Source organism: Sceloporus occidentalis, unplaced genomic scaffold (assembly GCF_023333645.1).
Source record: "Sceloporus occidentalis isolate IW3139 unplaced genomic scaffold, rSceOcc1.0.p SCAF_94, whole genome shotgun sequence".
Taxonomy (NCBI): domain Eukaryota; kingdom Metazoa; phylum Chordata; class Lepidosauria; order Squamata; family Phrynosomatidae; genus Sceloporus; species Sceloporus occidentalis.
The window spans coordinates 1,114,000-1,135,869 of record NW_028317074.1 but is presented as its reverse complement, the minus strand read 5'-3'; the positions used below and the strand labels follow the sequence as shown (position 1 = coordinate 1,135,869).

At 37.8% G+C, this 21,870-nt stretch overlaps 1 protein-coding gene across 1 annotated transcript in view; it reads left to right on the top strand.

The window, feature by feature from the left end:
• The window catches only part of LOC149284365 (voltage-dependent T-type calcium channel subunit alpha-1I-like), a 222,516-nt gene that overhangs the window by 135,882 nt on the left and 64,764 nt on the right, over nt 1-21,870 (top strand). Inside the window, exons 5-9 of the mRNA XM_089496792.1 lie at nt 3,781-3,940; nt 5,112-5,427; nt 6,305-6,397; nt 7,173-7,479; nt 14,579-14,970. Coding sequence (XP_089352918.1) covers nt 3,781-3,940; nt 5,112-5,427; nt 6,305-6,397; nt 7,173-7,479; nt 14,579-14,970 — 1,268 coding nt within the window. The remainder of the gene's footprint in view (nt 1-3,780; nt 3,941-5,111; nt 5,428-6,304; nt 6,398-7,172; nt 7,480-14,578; nt 14,971-21,870) is intronic.

Below are 21,870 nucleotides of genomic sequence, written 5' to 3'. Positions count from 1 at the left end.
CTGGTTTATCCAAAGCTAAGAGCAAAGCTTGAGATTCAAAGTGAAATTAAAAATTGCAGTGCCCAATTGTGAGCAGAGATTTCTACCAGATTAATGGCACTAGCAAATATAGCCATCTGTTTGCCCACAAATTGAGAACAGGGTGGAAGACTAATATGAACGGCTCCCAGCCTTGCAGAATAAATAGTGAAGGGAGGGGCATGCAGTTTTTTCCTGCTCTGCTTGCAATTATTACATTATCTGAGTTTATGAAATCATACCCCTGTCATGAAAGGGGCAGCAAACCAAGGATGGCAATATTTCAGAGGTTGACCATTTTGCCTTCAGGCAAAATAATAGTGTTTATTTTTTTTAAATAAATCTAAAGGCATTCTAAGCTTCAAGTTTTTCATCACATTTAAATCTGGGGCGATTTGATGCAAACACTTGAATATTAGAACTGGTTAAGGCCTGGCTAAAGCAAAATTCAATAGCACAGTCAACATTATCACCTCAATAGGGAGCCAAACATTATTTGACTTTATTTGTGCTGTTTAAATATATTTTGTATTGTCCCATTAAATTTAATTTAAAAAGGTTTGCAACAACTATTACGGAGCTTTAGATTTGAACAGAGCTGTTTAGAATATGATATGCTAAGATTACTCCTGTAATTTGAATGAGTATCTATTCCTCCAATACCCATGAAAACTAAATGGGTTAATGTACATATTACTTGTTGTTAGCAAAGCTGGATGCATTTTATGGTTTTGGACATTAGATCATGGTGTCATAGGGTTCCCCATCCTAGCTCACCCTAGGGATATTTGGATATAGCCAAATTTCAATAATTGTTACATTTGTCATTGCAGAGGTACATGCAACCCATGTATATATCCAGAAACATGTATATTTTATATTTATATGTGATTAGGAACCATTTGTTTTTTATAATTATACATAGTGTTTTTGTGCATAATGAAAGCCACAGAACTTACTAGACTCACAGTAATGCTTTCTCAAACACAGAAAACAGCTGTTGCAGCTTGAATTGCATTACTGGAACTCTAGGTTATTTGCAAATGAATATAAATAATTATTTCTGTTTACCGTGACCACTTCAAATAGGATATACAGTATAATCAGGAACATATCAAGCACATTATTAAATAGTGATTTAGGTTGAAAATGCTGCAGGTCCACAGGGGTGAGCCTAGGATTAGTGGTGCCTGAGTGCAGTATTTTTTTTGCCCCCCCCCCCAAACTCGCTCTAACACCTCACACACACACGTGTATATGTATGTATGTATATATATATATATATATATATATATATATATATACACCGTATATGCTCGATTATAAGACAAGATTTTTTTAAGAGCAAATGCTTCAGTTCAGTTTTATGACACTCCCTCTGTAGATACTGAATTCAACATTTCTGCTTTAGATGAAGACCTAGATGATTTATTGTCACAGAGGAGATTTGTATGAGCCCTGTATGTATCTGTATAATGTTATATACCCTCTAAGACGCCTTTTTTCTAGTGAACTCTTTTCTAGCCTTTCTTCACACCTAAGGAGTTCAATTTTATATGTTAACTTGTCAGCCTATTTCTGAACTTGTTCCAGTCCTTTTAAAAAACTAGTACCCACAATTACAGTGCATATTCAAAGCACCATTACCATAACCATTGACTTAAAAAAGCCAAAATAGTGTTTTTCTCTCGACGAGGCATCCTCCTTTTATACATGACCATATCTTTTTGGGCCGGATTGACGTAGGGGCTGATGGAGCTGCAGCTCTAGGCCTCTACCTTAAAATAGGCCTCATTAACGCAGGGAATAAGGGGCACCTGCCCCTTATGCCCGCAGCAACTGCGACCGGGCCCGTCACTCTAGGGGGCCGGGCAGCCCCCACCAGGGCCGACCTTAGGGGTGTGCGGCCGCAAAGGGCTTAAATTAAAACATCGGGTTTTTTGTTTGTTTCAACTTTATTTAACATCCTCCATGTTAAATAAAGTTTTTTATTAGTGAAAAGGGGCAGAGGGGGGTAGATAGTGAAAAGGGGCAGAGGGGGTAGATAGTGAAAAGGGGCAGGGGGTAGATAATGAAAAGGGGCAGAGGGGGGGTAGATAGTGAAAAGGGGCAGAGGGGGGTAGATAGTGAAAAGGGGCAGGAGGGGTAGATAGTGAAAAGGGGCAGGAGGGGTAGATAGTGAAAAGGGGCAGGAGGGGTAGATAGTGAAAAGGGGCAGAGGGAGGGTAGATAGTGAGAAGGGGCAGAGGGAGGGTAGATAGTGAGAAGGGGCAGAGGGGGGTAGATAGTGAGAAGGGGCGGGGGGGTAGATAGTGAGAGGGGGCAGATATGAATTGTGTGAATGCGTACGGGAATGAATGAATTGTGTGGATGAATTGTTTGAATGATTTGTGAGACTGCATTAATGAATATGTGTAAATGATTTGTGTGAATGAGTGAGTAACTGTGTAAGTGTTTGTGTCTGTCGTGAATGTGTTTGTGTCTATCATGGATGTTTAAGTGATTTGGGGAAATGCAAAGATGGCACATGAAGAGTGGGCTGTTTGCCGACAAAGATGTCTTACACTGGGCTGTTAGGAGACAACGTTGGCTCAGGCTGGGCTGTAATGAGTGTGTAATCTGGGTGCTGGTCAGGTTGTCATTGATTTGTATTTAAAAAACTTGTAGGGGGTTGTCATTGGCTCTCTATTTTTTGTTTACTACTATAGCTAATCTCATGGTCTTTTTGCAGTTTTTGCCATGAATTTTATAAATGATGCTGTTGATCCATTCAATAATTTTGGATACCATTTTTTTTTTATCTAATCAATATTTTATTTAATGATGAGTATAATTCTGTCTAATTTATACAATACATTCCACCAGATTCACAGATGTAATCTGTAATGCCTCGTGTGCCAGCCATTCTCTTCTTATAACTTTAAGAACAATGTGGATGCTTGAAGTTTCCATTTTCTTAATCAGGGAATAGCTGTTTTTAGCTTTCTAAAGATTTTACTTATTTAATCATCTATGAAGAGGTCTGCCTTTAGGTTAAAATTTATACTCTATGCATTACACATCAGTGCAAGAAAATGAGAATAGATTTCTCTTTTAAACTGGCAATGGAATATATATACTGCGGGGGTGATTCAACCGCAGCTTTGCCAATTTTATTTTAGAAGTTCATTGCATTAGTCTGCTGATGTGTAGATTAGATACAGACCGTTTTTTTATGCTTGATGTGTATTGTAGGAGTGAGCCATTAGTCAAATCTTGGCTGATTTTTCCAATCAAGTACTTTTTCCCTTTAAAGGTGTTGTCTGGAGAGTATCAACATATGATATGATTATGTTAATGCATAGAACAGACACAATCCTAGGGTGAGGTGTGGCAACAAGTTTAGTCATCTGTGTGCTGTGACTTCCTTACCATTGCTTACCATCCGCTCTTTACTCTGTGTGCATGATTTGTAACATATGGACACTGGAATCAATGCCATTAGTGATTGAAGGGGCCTGCATGAATTTCAGCAGCATCCTGCTGTCTGGGTTTTCAGAAGGATTAACCGTATTACAGTTTTCTTTTATTTCCTTTGTCCTTTCCACACACATCTTCCATCTTTCCCTGTTTTATGGACATTTCCCACCCATGCCCTTCTTCTCCTTGTGCTTTTCTTGTTCCTGCCTTTCTCATGCCCTCTCTCTTTTTTTGTACCCTTCCACTTTACATTCCTATTATTCCCTTCTCTCCGTCCTTTTTCTTCTTTCTTTTTCATCTCAGGTATGAGGATCCTCGTGAATTTATTATTGGACACACTACCCATGCTGGGAAACGTTCTTCTTCTCTGTTTTTTTGTCTTCTTCATTTTTGGGATAATTGGAGTGCAGCTCTGGGCAGGATTGCTTCGAAATCGATGTTTCTTAGAAGACAACTTTACTATGTAAGTCAGGTTTTAACTTAATGTGTACAATATATTGGCATAATTAATTGTAAATTTGGTCAAAAGGTCAAAATGAAGAATTCCTTCACTCAACAGTGTAATTGGCTGAAAATTACATTTCATTTTTTTTTTGCATATCTAATACCCTTGTTACAGTGAGAAGGGCCAGTCAGAGTGCACATGCTGCACTCCCATTGGTCCTTTTTCCTCTCAGAGTGTCCCACAGTTTAAAGTGACTTCTTGCACTATCCATTTAGAAAAAAAAGAGAGGGATATTGTAGGCTACAGAGAACCTCTAATGGACTGAACAGGACAGCTGCAATCTACAAACTCTGAAATTTTGACCTCAGTTTCCAGCCTGATTATAACAGACTACAGCAATATGCCTTAATAATCATCGTCATGCGATAAGGCAGGTTTTAAAAATCTCCTTGCAAATGACTGTTTATGTGGTACAGGTGTATCTGTCAGGAAGACTGAGTGGCTGCTTCAATTGGCTGTACTATTGTAAAGAAATACTGAAAATCAGTGTCTTTGAAGAACAGGGTTGAGGATCAGTGTTTGTAGTCTAAACTGGTTCAGTAGAAAATACAATAACCATTTGAATGAAAAATTGGTCAACTACTCATACTAATATGTATCTTCCGTGTCCATATATAATTTTAATATATTCAATAAACCTTTTAAGCTGACAAACATTTATCTTTAACATCACCCAAATATCCATAGTTAATAAATTGGGAGATTCTTACATATAAATTGTATTCATGTAACAGAGTAGCCCACAGGCTATATCCCTCTAGCCCAAAAAGCTCGTAATTTATGGTATAAGGCTTCAAGTACAACTTTATGATATACAGTTCATCTCATTAAGAAGTTAGGCAAAAATCCCTAATACTAAACACAAGAGATTCTGAACGTTCCATAAGTTGTTATGAGTTAAAACATTTCATCTTTCCAACTTTACTATGCCTTACAAAGTACTAGCCTCAGTCAGTTTATCCACCAAGAGGACCTCCACTGTCCTTTGATACAGCATAGGTGACATTTCTGGAGTGACTGATTTAGCAATGCATAGTGGAGAGTGATGACATTTTGAACTTAAGTGCATTTAGCACTATAGTTAAGGCATGATTTCTAGTTTCATGTAATAATTTTTTTTTTATTTTAGACAAGGAGATATATCATTACCACCTTATTATCAACCAGAAGAAGATGATGAAATGCCATTTATCTGTTCCTTGTCTGGTGACAATGGAATCATGGGTTGCCATGAGATCCCTCCTTTAAGAGAACGTGGTCACGAGTGCTGTTTGGATAAAGAAGATTATTACTATTACAATTCAATTCGACAAGAGTTTAATGTCAGTGGAATGTGTGTCAACTGGAACCAGTACTATAATGTATGTCGTACCAGCAACACCAATCCCCACAAGGGTGCCATCAACTTTGATAACATTGGATATGCCTGGATTGTCATTTTCCAGGTAAGTTAATGTTAAGAACTTCCTCTTAAATATGTGTTTACAATCCAGGCACATTACAACCATCACTTGTAATGTTAATTAACTGACACAGACGTTGTCAGAATATTTTTTATGTAAAGTTAGGTTAGTGATAACTTATTAATACTTACTTGTGGGTACTGTGCACTGCCTGTAGTTGTACAATCCAACAGGCCGCACAACCAGCATTAAAGTATTTAAAATATGGCTTAGTGGAAATAAACACTTAATATGTAGGTACTATTGATGCTTCAAAGGTGCTGTTCTACCGATTCTATCAAATTTACTACATTTGTAGCTAAATGCAGCATTAGAAACAGTGTTCCTTGTACTGGCACTCCTGGTGCCTGTGTGGCATGCAGCTGCCTTAGCATTCCCCGTGTGGATTTGTGTATGTTGTTAGAGTGTGTATGTGTACATTGATGGTGTTAAAGTGTGAGCGTGTTAGTGTATTGTGTGAAAGGGTGTATTATGTTAGAGTGTGTGTGCACGTTTGTGAGGTTATGGCATTATCACACGATAACCTTGTGTGTGTAACAGGACACCTTGTCTGTGTTTGTATTCAGTGTTGGCATTTGTAAATGTATGCTGGTTGCAAGTGTGCTTGTGTTACTTTATGTTGTTAGAATGTGTATTAATGTATTTAGTATTAGCATGTTGGTACTTAGTTGGGTTTTAGTGGTGGTGTCTGTGCCAATGTACGGCGTTATGGATGAGCCCTGAGCTAGGTTCTAACCCTAGAGATACAAAATCCCTCTTGCGTGGGAATAGGGACCATACAAACATTTAAATAGACCACTCAGCTATCATATGCACCTTTAATAAGTGAATTGGATTAACAGAGTTCTCGTTTTCATAGGTTATTACCCTGGAAGGCTGGGTGGAAATAATGTACTACGTCATGGATGCCCATTCATTTTACAATTTCATCTACTTTATTCTTCTTATTATTGTGAGTAGCTTAAAATAAAATAATTCACCATAACTCACTTGTAATGTTTTACTCATTACTTGAATACAGAAAGTCAATGCAAAACATATTTTATTGCCTATTAATTTATTCAGGTCCATTCGAGATGGCTTTCTACTCTCTCTCTTTACAGATTTATAGTCCAGGAGCAACAAGGCAGAGACACCGATGATACCCCTTTATTAAGATTTGTTTTTTTAATAGGGTTTATACAAGGTGCTTTTGTAAAAAGAGGAGAGGTTATGAAGGTATATTATGGGGAAAATTGTGTTTGAAAAAGGCATCAAATAAGTCTGAGTGAGTGAGTCTAATGTTAAGCCTTAATATGCCTCAAAACAGCCTTGTAGACACTTCTAGTCTAGTCTGCCTTATAAGAAATGTTACCCTAACCCTGTTCCATTTGGTGGAATAGATAGTAGCGTAAAATTCAGTGATTTCTTACCATCCATATGAGATTAGGCATGGTAAAACCTACAGGTTGAACAACAGTTAATATACTGAGTGATAATTATGATGCCTTTTCATTGATCACTGTGTGCAAATTAAGACAAAGTTTCCACATGGCTTAACAATTAAAAAGCAGCTGTTGTACATAAAGTATGATAACTATTACCATCCTGGCTGCAAGAAGAACAATTAATCTGTCTCTTCTCTCATGTTGCAAGAGTTTTGAAAATTAAGCTGAGATGTTAATAAATGTATAGGATTCTGCTGTTTCAGATGACTGTAATAATCTCTGTGCTGTTCTTTGGTATAGGTGGGATCATTCTTCATGATCAATTTGTGCCTGGTTGTCATTGCCACTCAGTTCTCTGAAACAAAGCAGAGGGAACACCAGCTGATGCAGGAACAGAGAGCTCTTTATTTATCATCTAGCACAGTGGCTAGTTATGCTGAACCTGGGGACTGCTATGAGGAGATCTTTCAATATGTATGCCACATCTTAAGAAAAGCTAAAAGGCGTACTGTGGGTCTTTACACCAGCCTCCAGAGCCGTCGACAGAGTCGCCATGAGCTGACCAAGGCAAAGCTTGGGATCAATGGAAAGGAACCTCACCATCTGTGTAAGATTTTAGTAGGACAAAAAAGAGAACTGTGCTACACTGTCCCTTTTTCACATGGCAAGAAACAAGTAGTTTGTATCTTCTGATGCAGAAATAGCCCAGGATTGCAGAACTCTTAATGAGAAATTTCTTTGCGATCTTAGTTGTTGTTCTGCCTTTAATATTAAATGGACCTCATGCGTTAAGTACAACAAAGAAGATAATTAAGGAGGAGGATATGCCCTACACCGGATGTTGTTCTAAAGTTAATCATTAATCAAAAATATTAGAAAACTAATTTTATTTTTATGTATTTAAAATATTATGCAGAGTAGTACTCTAGAAAACTCTAGAAATAATGTTAAAATTAGTACCCACTGCAAATGTTGTTCTTCAGGCATGATATTCATATCCGCTTACTACTCTTTCCTCAAGGTTCTCTTAATTTTCATCAATTAGAAACTTGCTGGGTTGAACTGCTGAGGCGATTATATAGAACAGATCAGCAGAATGCTGAAAGCAGCACAGAACTGGGGTGGGCTTCAGGGTTACATCCCTAAAAGACATTAAAGTAATTGCTAGAATTTCAAAAGCCAAGTGTTCTGTGTACTTCAACATAAGCTTTAATTGTTCTAACTTGTAGTGAAAAAAACAACTATTGATTACTATTTTGTTTCTGAAACAGAGCAAACAGTTTTTATTTGAAGGCACATTTTAGGGGATGAACAGTTAACAGCTAATTAAATAGAGACCCTTTGGAAACCATTTAATGTTTAGAGACTTTGGACACCCAAGGAGTGCCAGTAGGTAAATAAAGGCTCCAGGCACTCAAGAGTACCAGCGTCAGGCAGATTTATTGAGACAAAAAAACAAGGAATGCCAGTGAATATTAAAATGTTGAATTTGCATCTAGTAATTATTCGACTAAGTGATGCACTAAGCTCTTTGAAGCTTTGGGCAACACAGCAAACAGTTTTCTTGTATCTAAAGGTTTCCATTTGGGTAGAACCAACTTGTGATAACAGGCGTTGAAGGAGGAGATAGACTTTGAAGTTGAGATTTTAGATATATTAAGTAAAATATAGAAAACTATTCTATATATGATTTCTGATATTTGATGCTCTTTAGGGATGAAAGATAAAATGAATGTCCTTATTAATCTTTAGCTCTAGATTTTCATTGTATTTTTAAATTGCAGGTTAAAATATAGATAAGTCAATATTAAGTCAAAACTTTTGTGCCTTTTTCTACATTTACTCATCATTAAGAGTTAGGGCACGTCTGATGAGTTGTGATATAATATTAGAATAGAACAGATACAATTTGTTTCAAGGTTCTCAAAAGAAAACAATATCCTAGTTAGCCTAATGAGCAATAAATGTTTTTTTTTCGATCAATACAGATGCTTGAATGTTTACAACATATTTTTCTTTAAACCTCTTTATCGACACTCTCAAAGAATTCTAAAAAAATGTCAATTCTTGTTCAACTACATTGCCAAATTCTTATTTGTTTTAGAGATATATGAAGCCTGATTCAATGATCCATCTAGTTTCTAGAAACATTGGAATACAGCATTTTACAGCAGACAAAAACCAGTCTGCATATCAAGTCTGCCCCCTTTTCAAGATGTAAAGACTCTTGATCGGTCATTGTTCTTGTCTTAAATTTAGAATAGCTTTATGCAGATCCCATGTTTGTTTAAATTCTTTCTCTGTATTAGACCCTAACACTTCTACTGGGAGACTGTTCCGTTTGTCTACCACCCTTTCAGTAAAGTAAATTGGTTTTAAATTACATCTAAGCCTCTGACCCTCTAGTTTTAGATTATGACCTCCCTTTGAAGGAAAAAAAATAAATGAGTCCTAAATGAAACCAATCAGGAATTCAACTCCTCAGGCCCATAGTCTAGTAACACTCATTGATTGCTTAACAAGTGCACATTTAGCCCTAGTAATCTAAGAACACCTGACAAAGAACACTGTTTTCAATTTAAAATCTATTCTCGACTAATCAGAGCAAAGCAAACCCCTAGGCAGCCAACTGAGATCAAAATTATTGAACAACGAGGTTCAATTAACTTAAATTAGCTGTAAACATGTGTCCAGACTCCCTTGATAAAAATTCATACATTCCTCAAAATTCATGTATTTATGTAAGATACAACCTTTACATATACATTTAAAATCCACCCATTATCATCATATTTAAGTGTTTTGCATACATACAGTCTTTTAAAAAAAAGAAAGTACACCCTCTTTAAATTCTATGGTTTTACATATCAGGACATATCAATCATCTATTCTTTAGCAGGTTAAACAATTAGGTTAATACAACCTCAGATAAACAACAACATATTGCACTGTGTCATGATTTATTCCATAAAAATAAAGCCAAAATGGAGAAGCTGTGTGTGATAAAATAAGTACACCATTAATGCTTCCATAATAATTAAGATACGGACAGGTTCTGCTAATCAAATGCCCTTGAATAGCTGATCATTAGCAACTGTGACCTGCTCTGTAAAAGCCAAAGTTCTTGCAGTTTGCTGGTCTGGAGCATTCAGGTATGTGTTAACACAGTGCCAATGAGGAAAGACATCAGCAACAATCTTAGAGAAGCAATTAATGCTGCCCATCAATCTGGGAAAAGTAGTAAGGCCATTTCCAAACAATTTAAAGTGTATTATTCTACAATGAGAAATATTATTCAAAAGTGGGAAACATTCAAGACAGTTGCTAATCTTCCCAGTGGACATCCCAGCAAATTCACCCAAAGGTTAGACCGTCCAATGCTCAGAGAAATTACAAAAAAACAAGAGTTACCTCTCAGATTCCACAGGCCTCAGTTAGCATGTTAACTGTAAAAGTTCATAAAAGTACAATTAGAAAAAGACAGAAAAAGTATGGTTTATTAATGTGAGGCCAACTGTCCAACAGCTAAAGCTTGGCCAAAATTGGGTCATGCTACAGGACAATGATTCCAAGCACAACAGCAAATCTACAACAGAATGGCTGAAAAGGTAAAGAATCAAGGTGTTGCAATGGCCCAGTCAAAGTCCAGACCTCAACCCGATTAAAATACTGTGGCGGGAAATTCACATAAACAAATGCACATAAACAAATGCCTGCAAAGCTCAATGAACTGAAGCAACTTTGTAAAGAAGAGTGGGCCAAAATCCCTTTACAATAATGTGAGAGACTAATAAAGTCATAAAGAAAATGATTACTTCAAGTTATTGCTGCTAAAGGTGGTTCTACAAGCTATTGAATCATAATATGTACCTAGTTTTTGACACATGGCTTTTCCATTTTGTCTTTATTTTTGTTGAATAAATCATGACATGGTGTAATATGTCATGTGTTGCTCATCTGAGGTTGTAGTTACCTAATTCTTAGAACTGCTGAGGAACAGAGGATTCTTATTATGTCCTGATATGCAAAACCATAAAATTCAAAGAGGGTGTACTTTCTTTTTCACTCAACTGAATGTAAGTAGTAATTAAATGTGTGTAAATCTTAGCTATGTAATATAATGTAAATTTAAATCAATAATAAATAATAATGATGAATAAAAAAAACTACAACATAAAGCATCCAAATAAGTAATGAAAAGGGTCTTTCCTGTGATGTGGTTGTAGCAACGCTGGCACACTGAACATAATTCAAGGAACTTGAGTGTGAAGGTGGAATGTCAATAGTTACTGTTGAACCAACTCTAGACAAGTATTGATAATTAATATCCTTGCTGTGACGGATCGTCCTGTGCCCCAGATTGGACACATCCGCCTGTCACCTCCTTCCCTCTCCCAGTAAGCGGACACGCTGTGGCTGTCTGAAGAAAGCAGTCACAGACCAGCACTTCCCTCAATCATGAGACAGGACTTCATGCTTTGAGGTTAAAACAGAACTCTCTTTATTACAAACACACAGAACTTATATACAATCTCCATTCACTGTGCACCGAACCCAACCCCCAATCCTATCAGCCATATCCCATCACAAATCCCATCAGCCACATCCCCTCACAAATCCCATCGGTATACAGGGGATGTATCAGGTGAGGGGATTAAGGGATACAATGGGTTTCCCCCACCTGTGTTATCCCCCCTGTAGTGCGGGTGCCGTCTGGGCAGACAGGGCTGTGCTGGCTGATTAAGAGCCCCAGCCAGATTATAGGATCGTCTCTTTGAAGGCCGGAGCTGCAGCCACATTCAAACAGGGTACACATAAATATAATAATAATAATAACAGTGAAGACCAGACATGGTTCTTCACATTTACTATATTACTAACAATGAAATGGTTAATTTATCAGTGCTGATGTATAGTCAGACCCCTCTGTGCATGGGCTGTGAGTACTTTACTATGCATTCTTCTGAACAAAACCCCCAAGCACTTACCTCAGGTAAAAACTGCAGCTCCCCCCTCCTTCATAGCATTGAAATTAATGGTAGTACTTTTCACGCATGCGCACAGGGTTGGCACAGAGTCAGTATTGGAGCTGACTGAAAGTAAGCAAGGTTAGATCGAGGCCCTGGAATACTTATACTATACTATACCTCATTTCTTGTACTCGGCAACACAAATAACACAACATTTAGTATAAAACAAAAACTGTTTATTCCTCATCATGATGTCACATTAAGCATTGGTACCTCTTTATTCATGACCTGGCCAATCCATTCATATCATTCTTTAGGGCACAACATACCACATAACATGGGCATGACAAAAGATTAATTAATTTCCTTAATTTCCTCTAAACTCACCTAGAATTGCTATCAGCCATTGTACTTTAAGACAGTTTTACTGGGTACACAAACCCATGTAATATGAAGGGAAAGGAAAGGAAATGCTGTAAGGCCAAACACATCTCCTGCTTGGAAAATAGGCTAGGGGCTGTGAAGGGCAAATGCATATTGAGAATGGCTACAAAATCCCCCCATGCATTTACAAGGGGATCACCAGAAAACAGGGACAAGTCAGCTATCAAATGCATTAACCCCATCACAACAAAGCCATTACATGTACATACAATGCAATGCATTCATGATGATCCCCGTACATGTACAGGCTGCTTCAAAATCGATGCAATAGCCGCAACTTTACAGCATCCACGGAAGCCTCATTCATTGGGAGAAAAGCCCCCCCCCCAAAATATGGCCACTGCCGAATCAATCAACAAAGATGGTCAGCTAAAACAGAGCTTAGAAAGCGATCAGCAATCACTTCCTAAGCGTAATCGGTGTAGCTGACATGCCTTGATAACGAGGCACCCAGCAAACCCCCCCAAATCGCCCTGTCATTGCTCTAAAGACCAACCACAAACGCTGCCACTCATAAGATGGCGGCGCCAACTGAAAAGCTAACAAGTTCATAGAGGGTCTGTCCAGCTCTCTCCACAAGTTGAATGCAGGCACATGCAAGTCAGTAGAGCCCAGCTTACAAATCACATTGTGATTAGTAAAATACATTTTTAAAAAAATGGTAACATGTAGAAATATAAATAAATAAATATATATATATATATATATATACCGTATTGGCTCGGATATAGGCCGCCCTCGTATATAGGCTGCACCCTAAAAGTTTGGTGCTTTTTTAAAGAAAAAGTTTTTTTCTTTAAAAAAGCACCAAAAAAATATGCTGCCACTCTCTCCTCCCCCCCGAGATATGCTGCCACTGCCCCCCCCCGAGATATGCTGCCACTCTGCCCCCCCAACTTACCAGAGCAGACTCTGTTTAGAAAATACCCAATGCCGGCACTGGAAGTTGTATACGCGTATTGCGTAGATGTCCCCCACCGGCCCCGCAAGACACCCGGGAGTCTGCTCTGGTAAGTCTTGGGGGCAGAGGTAAAACGCATCGTGCGGACGGTCACCGGCTGCGGCGATGCGGGTAAACAACCTCCGCAGCCGGTGACCGTCCGCACGATGCGCTTAGACAACCTCCCGTGCTGGCACCCCCCCGTGGAAAGTGCTGGCAGGGGAGGCTGTCTGAGCGTATCTGAGAGTAGGATACGGGTCCCCTGCACCGCTGCGGGGGATCTGTATCCTAACCCCGCTGCCTGCCCTGGGCGCAAGACCCCGAATATAGGCCACACCCCCACTTTAAAGAATTGCTAATTGTACTTGTTGCCCTATAATTTGTAGAAAAAAGCCAAAAAAACATAAAAACATTGGGTATTTCTAAACTCAGGGCAAATATCAGAATTTTGTTAGCATTTTTTTTTCATTAGCTTTTGCAGATTTTAAATAAATAAAATTTAAAAAAATCCCTTTTTTAAAAAGATTTTTACCATATTTTATAAAGTTTTTTATGGTACATTAGATGATATGATAAAGATAATGGCGTCTAAAGAAAGCCCTGCTTGACGTGAAAAAAAAATATAATGTGCGTGGGTACACTATAAGAAAATTATAACTGAATAGCGACACCGCAAAAATGCTTAAACAGCCTTTGCCCCAAAGTGTACTACAAGTAAAAACAGTCTTGTCATTAAGGGGTTAAAGTGCATATGATGGCACGAATAACCCCTTAAGACATGATTGTCTAGTAAATCTAACATATATCATTCTAACTTACGCTTTTATTCTATGGACCACATTAAATTACTTAAGCACAAATGATTCCATTAGCTTCAATTATACCTTTTTACCGTTCGTTGTCTAGTTTCTACACGTAAGTATTTGATTTTAGACAGGTTATTAAACCAGAAACCATGCTTTATTAATCTCTGCAAAAGCCAACTGAGCCCATTGTGCACAGGAGTCCCCCATCCGGTAACCAGACTCTTTGCAAAAGTGCATTACAACTTTTACACCAGAGAATAAGTAAACCCAAGTCACTATAAAAACATGCTGACAAAATGTTTTAATGCACATACAGCTAACAATTTAGCCATACTTGCTTTCTTAGAACATAAAACTATATTCAAAGTATATTTTATTTATAAGGATTATATCATTTTATTTAACTCATGTTATGGATTCTGATATAGCTTCTGTGCCTAATACCTTTCAGAATTTGGAGTATGCCTAGGTGTCAAGCATATATTGAAGAATGTTGTTTTTTTCTGGTGTTTTAAAATAACTACCTAATTTTTTATGTTCCTCTAGGGGTTTGCCAGAAGCACAGCCAGTTGGATTATACCCCTCATGCTATTGTTCAGCCTATTGCTATGACATTGACTTCTGATCTTTCCAATTGCCCTCAATGTTCCAAAGCTATGTGGGAGGATGGACGAAAGCTCTCTGCACCAAATAGCACTAAGTCAAGCCGAGAGGGGGATCAGGGGCAGGCTAGTGAGAAGGGAAGCAGGAGTGGTGACAGCACTTCTGAACTGGACAAGGAGGAAGAAGAAGATGGCGATGAAGGCTTTTGTGAAAGTCTCTATGTGGAAATAAGAGTGAAACTTAGAGGAATAGTTGACAGCAAATATTTCAACAGAGGAATCATGATCGCCATTCTTGTGAATACAATAAGCATGGGCATTGAGCACCATGAACAGGTAAGTAACTTACATATGGTTTTTCTCTACTGGATCAAATCTCACTTTGGTTCTCTGTTTTTCATTGGAATAGCACCACATTTTAAAATGAATAACAAGTTAACTTTGCTGAGCATCACTTCATGTCTAGTTGTGTCTTCCTGTACAGGGCTAATCTTTGGCAGAGACAAATGGGACCACTTCCCAGGTCCTACACCTGGGGGCCTTTGGATCTGCTTCAGTAATCTGTAGATTGCTTTTTATAAAAAAAATAAAAGTGAATTTCACAACCAGCATTTGTAGTGTGTACATTTAGTATAAAAACAGTGTGTAGTGTTTTGAGCTGTAGATATCCTAGTTTGTCCCAGAGTGCTATTGCCCCGGGTTAAAAAAAAAAGAAAAATACTATATTGTCATATCATTGATTAATGTCATATTTATATATGAAGTACACCTAAATTCAGAAGGTCCAAAATAATTTTGGACTGATTTCATGTTTTGTTTTTAGGTGTATTCAATTTGGGACAAAATTTGGAAATAAATTCTGTCTGCCCCTGCCCCTCCCCCTGCCACTTACCTTCTCCAGCCATTTTCTTATCTCCTCTGATCTCTTGGCTGATGCAGGGAGGAGAGGTCCGTACATGAGACAGTTTCTGCTGCATAGCAAACAAAACAAAAGAAGAAAGGGGAGGGGCGTGTAGTGTACTCAGTGCTTGCATTAGAAGCTGCTCTAAAATGTAATCATTGCTTTTCTGTAGCGGTAAATTAATGCACAGCTTTTCTTACAGACTGTGAAATGGTTAATTGTTATTTGCATAGTATTTATGCTCCTCCTGAGATTTTTACTTTTATTTAATGTTATAAAGGCTTACTATAAGGAAGGCTTACTTTACTGAGGGGGCAGTGATTATGTGGAACAATCTCCCAGCAGAAGAAGCTTGAGGTTCACAGGACCTCTGAAATTTGTACTTTAAATTAATGTGATAAAGTTTTACTTAATGTAAGGATTTACTTTACTGAGGTGGTGAATATGTGAAACAGCCTCCCAGCAGAAGAAGCCTGAGGTCGACAGGACCCCTGAGATTTGTACTTTCATTTAATGTAATAAAGACTTACTTAATGTAAGGAAGATTTACTTTACTGAGGGGGTGGTGGATATGTGGAACAGCCTCCCAGCAGAAGACGCTTCAGGTCCACAGGACCTCTGACATTTATATTTTTAATTAATAAAATACAGTTTTACTTAGTGTAAGGAAAAGTTAGTTTACTGAGGGTGTGGTGAATATGTGGGACAGCCTCCCAGTAGAAGTAGCTTAAGGCCCACAGAACCCCTGGGATCTTTATTTTTCTTTTTTTTGGTTGAGATTTTTAAAGATAGTATTAAAAGCTTAATTTGAGAGTCTGGCATTGCATTTGTTAACTATAGCCTTTTTTTGTCTTTTGCTGTAGGTAACCTTTTGCACCCTGTCTGTATAATGCTTAACACGTGTAACCACTTTGAGTCTTAACCAAATTTACTGGAAATACTGCCAAAAATGGTAATCATAGCTGGTTTAAGCCTGTGGAACCCCAGATAAAGCAACATCTTGTAATATGTGGCAACCATCCCAGAAAATGCATGAGAGGGATAGATGACACATATATAGCAGGCAAACGAATGAAAAAAATGTAACAAAATGTTGTCGGTTTTGCATTTTTGTCTGGGGATCAACCTAATTTTCGGAGATTCGTAAGAATGTAGTCATTTTTCCCTTCTGATAACTTGCTTGAAGCTTGCAGAACATATCCACTTCTAGCAAATGCGTGGCATAAATTAAAAAAGGGCATCAAAGCAAAAACATACAGATGGAAGCACTTTTAAAGTAAGCATGTGGTATAATGCTTTTTATTAAAAAAAATTAAGTGAATTTCACAACCAGCATTTGTAGTGTGTACAACTTCAAGCATATAGTATAAAAATGGTATGTAGTGTTTTGAGCTGTAGACATCCCAGTTTGTCCCAGAGTGCTATTGCCAGGGGTTAGAAATAAGAAAAATACTATTGTCATAACATTGATCAATGTCATAGTCATATATAAAGTAAACCTACATTTTTACATTAGAGGAGGAATGAAAAGATGGAGAAAAGGAATATATATACCTGACTTTGCTAATTAGTCACTAAGCTATCCCTGCTGGAATTATGACATCAATGTAATGCATTAAAAAATGTAAATTCATGTTATAGCTGATTGTAACATTATAGTTAATCGAGTCATTATTTGTTTATATTAAGATTACCTCTATAAAAACAGTCAGAGCATATTTATAAGGGCTTAATTTAGCATACTGCTGCAGAGCCATTGTTGTGTATTATTTCTGATTCCATAAGCCTATAACTGTAACATACTTCGCTGTTAATCATACAAAATGCATCACTATGATACCTTAGATATCTTGCGTGAGACTTTAAAAGTGTAAAGGGGTAAAGCAATTGTAGTAAAAGAATACACACATACTGTATATATACTGTATAGATCAAAACCTCCACTAATCTGCCCCGGGATCTTAGCTGAAAAAAAGTAAAGATCAGTTTTTTCTGATAGGTTTTTGTTAAATTTTGCTGGAAGGTTAGATGGGTAGACCTTGAAGCAGTTGATGTGAGCTTGAGTTCTTGAACTCTGATATCACAAAGAATGCACTAACTGACCAGCTTAGCAAGTTTAGTAGAATCGTCTGCTATTAGCTGTCCAAATACTAATAGAGGTGGTAGAACCAGACCCTCGAGTGACCTTGTCTAGCTGCCCATGACCTGAGCCAGATTTACCCTCAAAATAATAAAGTCCTTACACTCTTATTTGTGATTACATAAGGATCAAAAGTTAAAATCTTATAAGGTGAGCAGGTGGACATTTATACTGCTACATTTCTTGCATATGCAATTTTCCTATATTATTATGTATTATTATTATGTATATGTGCACTTTCTTCTTCAACTTCCTTTTTTGTCCTCCCTTTAGAACATACTCCATTATTTTCAGTCCATTAAAATCCTCTTTGCCTAATCATCCCTCTAGTTGTGGGGAACCAGGGAGAGCTGGTTTGGGTCCCTGTCAAATATTTGGACCCTGTCTTTCTGTCACCAATATGTCCCTGTTTCCTGGAGATAGTTCCCTGATTGAGACTTTGGTCCATATGGACAAATATGTCCCCAGATCTAATACCTGGAGCTCTGTATGTATTAACTGTGTACTTTTATTGTATGTTAAAAAAATCTGGCCATCTTAGTATAAAGGTACTTCTTGAAAGTTAGTACATAGAAAGCAGAGAAAGCATATTGAGATATGCTAACGCCTTGAACAACTGTTAGTGTATGCATTACAGTGCTGAAGGAAAGTGGTTGTTCTGTATATGTACGGTATATATATTATTAGTACTTAAGGAGGCACCCAAATCCGTTGATCTGAGTTTTGTATTTAATATCTGTAATGAAAAGCACAGAAACACAACATTCAGTTAATGAACCCCTGGCAACAGTTACATTTATTTTTAGCATATAAACATATTCTGCTCTGTGGTATTCTGTGAAAGGAGAAATACATTAAAATTCATAATTATATATGTGAAAAGAGTAGTTTTAGAAATTCAGCCGCTCAAACTAATTGTCTAGAAACCTTGCCATTATTAATAGAAACACATATACCTCCTGTTTCTTGCCCTGTCAGTAAAGGTGAGATGATGTCAAACTACCTCCATTATGTTAGAGGTTTATTCACTTAATCAGGAGTATTTGAGTTAACTTGAATATTTTAACTAACTGTCTTTAATGTATATTATGAAGAAACCTACAGGCATCCTGTTTTGGCTGGAAAGCTTCTCTCAATAGATATCTATAATGAAAAGTTGGAAGGTCTTATAACCTTCTTATGACTACTTCATTATGGTAGGTATAGCTCTTGGAAATATATATATATATATATATATATATATATACACTCACTGGCCAGTTTATTAGGTACACCTTGCTAGTATCTGGTTGGACCCCCTTTTGCCTTCAGAACTGCCTTCATTCTACATGGCATATTTTCTACAAGGTGCTGGAAACATTCCTCAGAGATTTTGGTCCATATGGACATGATGGCATTACGCAGTTGCTACAGATTTGTCGGCTTTACATCCATGATGCGAATCTCCCTTTCCCTCACATGCCAAAGGTGCTCATTTGGATTGAGATCTGGTAACTGTGGAGGCCATTGGACTACAGTGAACTCATTGTCATGTTCACAAAACCAGTTTGAGATGATTTGAGCTTTGTGACATGGTGCATTATCCTGCTGGAAGTAGCCATCAAAAGATGGGTACACTGTGGTCATAAAGGGATGGACATGGTCAGCAACAATACTCAGGTAGGCTGTCGTGTTTCAACCATACTCAGTTGGTACTAAGGGGCCCAAAGTGTGCCAAGAAAATGTCCCTCACACCATTATACCACCACCACCACCACCAGCACGTTCTTCTAGTCTTCCATTGTCCAATTTTTGTCAGCCTGTGCGAATTGTAGCCTCAGTTTCCTGTTCTTAGCTGACAGGAGTGGCACCCGGTGTGGTCTTCTGCTGCTGTAGCCCATCTGCTTCAAGGTTTGACGTGTTGCGTGCGTTCAGAGAGGGTATTCTGCATGCCTTGGTTGTTTGAGTTATTTGAGTTACTGTTGCCTCGAATGAGTTCTGTCATCTCGAACCAGTCTGTCCATTCTCCTCTGACATCAACAAATCAACAAGGCATTTTCGTCCACACATCTGCCGCTCACTGGATATTTTCTCTTTTTCGGACCATTCTCTGTAAATCCTAGCTCAGTTTGAACTTCAGCAAGTTGTCCTGACCACATCTACATCCCTAAATGCCATGTGATTGGTTGATGAGCTATTTGTGTTAACAAGCAATTGAACAGGTGTACATAATAAAGTGGCCAGTGAGTGTATATGGTGTCCTAAACATTACTCAAGACAGCACCTCACGACCAGGGTCTCCGTACTCTGTCCTAAGCATTGGTTTATGATTTATTATCCTGGTAGATTTATATGTATTATTTTTAAAATTTGCATCAGGTTTATCTAGGCATTAACTTACAAGTTCTTGCATGGTGACTCCCAAGCCCCTAACATCTGACTAGGATGGTGTATACACTAAGAGACACTACATTATATGATACATCAATGTGTAGATTTTGTACTATACACTGGCATTTGTTGTTTAAATATGTCTACATTTGCTCCTGCAACCACCTACCTGATTGAGCATGGTATGGTAAGAACATTTTCCAGCCTCAAAAAATGTAAATCGTCATATTTAAATTTGTTTATGGCCACTGACCTAGAGGCTGCATTCTTTCTGCACTGCAAAAGACTTGCCTGGCCTAGAAGAAAATGTCTTTCTATAGGCTCTTTAGCCAATGCGTTTTTATAGCAATTTCTTAGGAGTTCTCAGTACTTATTAAAACATGAGCACAGGTGGCACTCTGATCTGCACAGATGGATCTGTCAAATTACTGTATCACTGATTGATTCACTGTTGGTCCTGCGAGGACATTCTGAAGAAAGTTCTCGAGACTGGATTCTGAGATCCTTGCCACATAGTCATTTGTAGACTTTGCAGAATACACATAAATCTAAAAGGACCTTCAAGACCCAATCCATACTTTTAGTTTCTGAACTTTCCTTCACTCTATGTCTGTCACATTAAGAAGGTTTTTTTCCTGTGTATTTCAGATACCGTGTTGTATTTCTCACCCTGTGTGTTCCCCCTTCCCTGTCACTTTCTGCCAGTTGTCCCTCTTATCTCCGCCTCTCCGTTCGTCTCTGCCAGGGCACATTCTATCTCAGTGGGATTGCTTTGACAGGTGATTAATAGCCTATTAGGACCAAATTACCAGATGAATGTTCAGCTGGGAAAATGTGACAGAAAATGTGACAGGAGCTGTGGTAAACTCAACACCTATGCATTCAGAGAAACAAATGCGACCAATTCTAAGTAATAGTCATTGATGAAGTTCAGAGCTGCCTAGCATTTAGTGAAAGTGGATAAACTTGGCAGTCGCAAAGAGAAATTATTAAAATTTGTCACAATACAAGTAAAGTAAAGTGTCATCGCTAGTTGGTTGCCATCTGCAAAGGGCCTAGTCATGGATAGTGCGCCAGTTTGTGATATTTCTCCTAAAGAACTGTGCCTTACCACAAGGGAACAGAATAGATATCTGTGTTGGCAGAGGCAAAAATTGAAGCTCACATGCCGACCCATTAATATAACTAGTTTAAGAGATTTCTGCCCGCCACTCATTAATGGCAGCCAGACGGTCTTAAGGCAACATACTAGGAAATTGAATAATACATAATTATACATTCAGAATGTTAGACTCTCTTCCTTCGTCCAACTGCATTACTTTAGCAAGGTATTTAATTAAGAGGTTAGTAAATTGTGGTCCAGCCATTTCCCTAAGGAACAACAATACAAGGTATTATATTGACAAATAGTTTCAACTAGAGCAGAAGTCAACCCCCACAATGTACATAAGGACAAAATGCATTTGTTATGTTTTATGAAGTGTATCTGCCAAAGGAGAAAACGTTTCCATCTAATGTCACAAAGGAACCATGAGGAAATGTTGTTGTTTCTTAAAGATCTAAAAGATTAAATGATCCAGATCACTATGCCATTTCTAGGGCAATTATGAGTAGTTAAAGAGCTCATTGGAGCCATAATGGAGACATAGTTTTAAAAAAGAAAAAAGAATGCATATGAAAGAAGCTCAGACATTTTATAATACTATTAGATTTTTATAACATAATATTACAATTCACATAAATAATAGACAAGATAGTAAGTATGAAAGTAGTACTAAGGGGCCATTTTTGGATTTACAGCATAATAGTAATTATTCAGTTAAAA